The sequence below is a fragment of the Catharus ustulatus genome, chromosome 2 (genome assembly GCF_009819885.2).
Source record: "Catharus ustulatus isolate bCatUst1 chromosome 2, bCatUst1.pri.v2, whole genome shotgun sequence".
In the NCBI taxonomy this organism is placed as follows: Eukaryota; Metazoa; Chordata; class Aves; order Passeriformes; family Turdidae; genus Catharus; species Catharus ustulatus.
Window position 1 is genome coordinate 123,326,782 of NC_046222.1, and position 5,486 is coordinate 123,332,267.

Sequence of the window (5,486 nt, forward strand, 5' to 3'; positions counted from 1 at the left end):
CTGGCAGACCCTCCACAGCACTGATCACATTTATCAGCTCACTCCATGTTCTTTCCACGTCCTTCCCAACAGCCTTGCCCAGCAATCAAGGTGAGCCACATTTTCAAGCCATGCCATGAATGTTCAGCCACAGCTGCAGAAACTCCAGCACCTTCCTCCCTCAGGGATGCGCTTCCCCAACCAAAAACACTCGGCACCATCTCCACAAGAAGGAAGAATTTTATTGTTTCCATGTGACAGGTTTCCCTGGAAACAGGACAGCTCTCTAGACAGTCTCTCTCATGATTTTGGTGAGTTTCTGGATCTTGGACCTTGTTGACATGTCCACATACTTCTCCCCAATATTGACAATCATGCCGCCAAGGATCGATGGATCAGTCTAAGGAAGGAACATTGAACAGAAAGTCGATTAGCAGAAGTTTGTTACCATAGGATACAGGTTTTACACTAGCAAAAAAAAAAAAATACAAAGCTTTTCAAAGAGCCTTTTTTGAGATAACCTTGTGGTCACTGCATTCCAAAATAAAGATTTTAGAAATTAAAACATCATCATGTCTACAAGAAAGCAGAGAACTATGTAACAAAGCAACTGGATTAAATGAAATCTTTTGGTTTTTTTGTAAAAAACAGAGACACAGAAACCCTTAACATGAACATAATGATATTTATTTGTAAAGTCAAAAATCCAGACCTTAGTCTCCAGCTTCAACACCTCTCCTTTAGCCAAGAACCCATTCAGAACACTTTTCAGTTCAGTGAGGTTGGCCTCATCCAAGGGCTGAAAAAAAAGGATGGAAGAGAAGGAAAATTAAGGACTTGAAAATACTCAAATGATATAATGAGAACCAAAAATTTTCTTCTCAGATCCCTTTGAAGATACACTTCCACCAATAAGGCAGCATCCTGGAACAGGGATAACTAAGGACAGCACAGCAACAACAACTCTGTGCCCTTCTAATTTCATCAAATATTTTCCTGTTTGAAAGAAGAACAGGGTAGTTCTGTGTGCAGACCAGCCTGACTTTTGTCAGAGCTCACACACAGGAAGGAAAACTGTGAGCTGTGATGAGTGAAGAGTTTTCATTCTGGACCAAGAACTGCTGAACATCACTCTGTCTTTGCAGCAATTCCAGTTGGGCAGAGGTGAGACATGTCCTCACCGCTCTCACAGCAATACCCCAATCACAGAGCACATTAACTGGGACAGGTTTGGCTTTGCTCCCAGTCCCTGCTGCCTTGTCCCAGAGCTCCCAGCCCACCTGAGCCGTGGTGACTGTGCACACCACCTCCCCTCGGAAGGCGCTCATGATCTTCCCGAAGGCGGAGACGATGCCCGGGGTGTAACGCAGGCGGCCGTTCTCAGCCAGCAGGTCTGCAAAACAGCCACACATCGAGGGGTTAAAGCACTCCCAGCAGCAATTCCTGAGGGTGGCACTGCTGGGATGTGCTCCTGGAGCCCAGTGGTCACTCACTCATCAGGTTGACGGTGATTGGGGACATCTTCTCTCTTGCCAGGGCGTCATTCACAGCTTTTTGTTTCACGGAGCCCTTGGTGTGAGGGTTCATCACCACACTGGATAGCTTGGGGTCCTTCAGGAGGCTCTGAGGGGATACACAGGGATATGATACACAAAGGGGTTTTCCTGGCATCACAAGGCCCACCTGGAGCAGCCAAGGCAGGCTACAAGGTATGAGAACAACCAGCTGGAGATGATGAAAAGCAAAATGGCAGCTCCAGCTAGATAATCAGGGAATGGTTTGGGTTGGAAGGGACTTTTAAGATTGGATGGACCTAGTCCCACCCCCTGCCATGGCCAGGGACACCTTCCATTATCCCAGACTGCTCCAAGCCCCATCCAGCCTGGCACTGCCAGGGATCCAGGGGCAGCCACAGCTACTCTGGGCACCCTGTGCCAGCCCTGCCCACCCTGCCAGGGAACAATTCCTGCCCAATATACCATTTAAACACCCATTTAAATACAGGTGCCAGCAGGCTGGGAGTCTCACAGGTGACAGGGGCCCAGCACCGTCCCTACTGAGCTGTGGAACACCTTACCCACACTCGGGTCAGCTCCTTCTCCACCTGCTCCAGCTTCTTCTGCTTGCTGGCTGCCGAGTACAGGGCGGTGGCATAGCGCCCTTCCAGCCCGTACACCTGGATGGGTGGCTGCGGGAGCAAGGGCGAGAGGTGAGCGGGGAACCCGGGGAGAGACCCGGGGACAGATCCAGGACAGACCCTGGGACAGACCCGGGGACAGATTTCCCCCGGAACCACCCCTGCACCCTCCCCGCGCCCCTCTCACCCTGACCAGCCTGGACACCCCCCTGACCTCCTCACCTCGAACAGCCTAGAGACCTCTCCCGACCCCTTCAGGACACCCCCTGCCCCCTTACCTTCACCAGCCTGGAGACCCTCCCGTCCCTTTGACAACGCCCCTGCCCCCTCACCTTGACCAGCTTGGACGCCGGTCTCGCCGCCGTCGTACTCAGCTGCCGCACCTAGGAGGGAATAAGGGGGAATGGCGGGGTCAGGGCCACCCTAGAGGATCGGGAGGAAAGGGAAGATTTCCCGCACGGGGCTGGAGGGCAGGAGACGGCGCTGTTGCCCCCCAAAGCCGCCCAGGCCCCGCCGCCCCCCAGTTTCACCTTCAAGACGAGCCCGGCTGCCGCCGCCATGTTTCCCGGCCGCCCCCAGGGTCACCACGCACCGCGCAGGCGCGGCGGGGCCACGCCCACCTAGCGTCAATTGCGGCCGTTCCTGCCGCGGGGCACGCTGGGAGTTGTAGTTTCGAGGGGAGGCGCCTTGGAGCCGAGCGCCCCCTGCCGGGCCATTGGGGCAGCGCAGCCTCCCCGAGGTCGCTGTGCCACCTGTGTCCCTGTGCCACCGGTGTCCCTGCGGTGTCGCTGTGCCACCGATGTCCCTGCGGTGTCGCTGTGCCACCTGTGTCCCTGTGCCACTGGTGTCCCTGCGGTGTCGCTGTGCCACCGGTGTCCCTGCGGTGTCGCTGTGCCACCGGTGTCCCTGCGGTGTCGCTGTGCCACCAGTGTCCTGCGACGTCCCTGTGTCCCTGTGGTTAGTGTCCCTGTGTCACTGGTGTCCCTGTGGGTTCCCTGTGTCCCTGGTATCACTGTGCCACCAGTGTTCCTCTGGTGTCTCTATGCCACCAGTGTCCCTGAGGTGTCCCTGTGTCCCCAGTATCCATGTGCTATCAGCTTCCCTGTGGTGCCCCTGTGCCCACAATATCCCCATGCCCATGGTGCCCCTGTGCTACTCAGTGTCTCTGTGTACCCGGTGTCCCTGTATCCACAGAGGTCCCTGTGCCCACAATGTCACTGTCAGTGTCCCTGTGCCCAGTGTCCTTGTACCCTCAGTGTCACTGTCATCGTCCCTGTCCCCATGGTGGCCCTGTGGCCTCAGTGGCCCTGTGCCCTGGATGGATGGATGATGGATGATGGATGGATGATGGATGGATGGATGATGGATGGATGGATGATGGATGATGGATGGATGGATGGATGGATGGATGATGGATGGATGATGGATGGATGATGGATGGATGATGGATGGATGGATGATGGATGGATGATGGATGAATTATGAATGGATGATGAATGGATGATGGATGGATGATGGATGGATGATGATGGATGATGATGGATGATGGATGTGGAATTCTGCAGGATCCAAGCACTAGGTGCTGCTCTGGCTGCAGCATTCTGAGCTCTGGGGTCGTTCCAGGACGTCAGGACAGGTTTGAGCGAGGCTCTTTACAAAACGTGGCTCCAGCATCCCACTGGGAATAAGGCAGTGGCTTCAACAGAATTTGTTTATTTTGGCTGTTGGGATTTAATTCCCTCCTGGCTGCATTCCGGGGAAACTCCAAGACACACAGAGAACCTGACATAGCTGAGACACAACTGGACAGACTGGGAGAGCTGGGAATTATCATCCTTGAGAGGAGAAGCTCCAGGGAGAGCTCAGAGCCCTGCCAGGGCCTGGAGGGGCTCCAGGAGAGCTGAGAGGGACTGGGGACAAGGGAGGGAGGGACAGCACACAGGGAATGGCTTCTGTAGGGTTCGATGGGATCTTGGGAATCAGGAATTGTTCCCTGGGAGGGGCTGGGATGGAATTGCCAGAGCAGCTGTGGCTGCCTCTGGATCCCTGGAATGTTCAGTTCCAGGTTGGAGCAGCCTGGGACAGTGGGAGGTGTCCCTGCCATGGATGGGGTGGCACTGGGGGGTTTTTTGTTTTTTTTTTTTTTTTTTTAATAATGTGCCTGCCCTGAAGTTCTCAAATGGACATATTTCAAGTGTAGTTTCATATCCCAAATTATTTTCTTGTTATTCCAGAACACTCTGTGATCTTGCAGCATTTTTAGAGACAGAAAATCTGGATTTTTGAGGCCAGGGAAGTCATTGAGTGCTGAGGGCATTTAACTGAACTGGGGACTGGATCAAAGCCTGATAATGCCTTCAACAATTAAAATCAGAGTTTCACAAGTTAACTTTGGACAAATAACATCCCCCAGGATAAACAGCATGTACCTCAGTGCCTTAAACTGGGAGAAAAATTTAAACCTGAATGAAACCTGTCCTTATATCTGGATACCTGTCACAAGAATGGAGTTCTCCCTTGTCATAGATGAGAGGTTTTAGGAGTTTTTTCCTCCTGTAAAACAATTAAATTCCCCTTGGACATTTCCCTGTGTCCCCGGTTTCAGTTTGGTCACTTAATGAGCACTTGGACATGTGCAAGGGCAGGAGAAACACCTGGAAGAACATTCCCCTGTGGGTCTGCCCCTTTAGTGCTTGTAGGGCTGTGACCTTAAAGTGTTCCTTTTAATCATGTGGGGATAGAAAAAAACATCACTTTTTTTTGTCACCTGCTGAGTCAGACCACAACTGCAATCATGCAAAGTGTGTTTTATTTTCCTTTCGCTGAGAAACCTCCAGAAAGAAGGCGACAATTCTCAGGGCTCTGCTTCAGGGGGTGTCCTAAAAACCGGAGCAAGGCTTGGCCAAGCCCACAAACAGCTCATGGCAGGGAGAGATGGAAAAAGGAGATTTTTAACAACCCACCTGAGGTCTGCACAGCAGGGACAGAGCAGCAGGTCAGTGCCACAAAACACACTGGGCTCACCCTCCACCAAACCCAAAAATCAGCCCCAAAACCCTCCCATGATGAAAGTCCCAACCCCAGGGTTTGAAGCAGTGCTGGAAACACCAAATAAATCCTTCTCTCCCTCACCTGGCAGCTCACCTGAAACCTGAGCTCTGCTGTTCCCCTCCTGTTATTCAGTAATTGCACCCAGCTCTGCCTGAGCCTGGTTCTAGGCACAGGAGCCAGGTGAAGCTGGGAACAACTTCCTGAGCAGTTCCTCTACAAAAAAACTTGTGGTTTTTACCAGCAGTGGAGGAGTTTTCCTCTCCTGGTGCTCATCCCTGAGCAGCTGCCCCCAAAAAGTCAGGGCTGAACTCACCCCCAT

The 5,486-nt window shown here is 52.7% G+C and overlaps 1 protein-coding gene across 1 annotated transcript; it reads right to left on the bottom strand.

Moving 5' to 3' along the window:
• Positions 1-201: 201 nt before the first annotated feature.
• ATP5PO (ATP synthase peripheral stalk subunit OSCP) lies at positions 202-2,737 on the bottom strand. Its single transcript, XM_033052024.1, has 7 exons — positions 2,647-2,737; positions 2,449-2,499; positions 2,057-2,167; positions 1,473-1,602; positions 1,260-1,372; positions 692-778; positions 202-379 (listed from the first exon to the last, which is right to left on the bottom strand). Exons 1-7 carry the CDS (start codon positions 2,674-2,676, stop codon positions 266-268), a joined length of 636 nt encoding a protein of 211 aa, XP_032907915.1. The 5' UTR covers positions 2,677-2,737; the 3' UTR covers positions 202-265.
• Between the last annotated feature and the right edge of the window lie 2,749 nt (positions 2,738-5,486).

What these genes read in the sequence shown, in the direction of transcription:
- ATP5PO (XM_033052024.1), bottom strand. Translation starts at nt 2,676, where the DNA reads ATGGCGGCGGCAGCCGGGCTCGTCTTGAAG. An exon ending in CGGCGTCCAAGCTGGTCAAG is followed by an intron (nt 2,168 to 2,448) that starts GTGAGGGGGCAG and finishes TTGCTCCCGCAG; the next exon opens with CCACCCATCCAGGTGTACGG. An exon ending in AGGAGCTGACCCGAGTGTGG is followed by an intron (nt 1,603 to 2,056) that starts GTAAGGTGTTCC and finishes GTATCCCCTCAG; the next exon opens with AGCCTCCTGAAGGACCCCAA.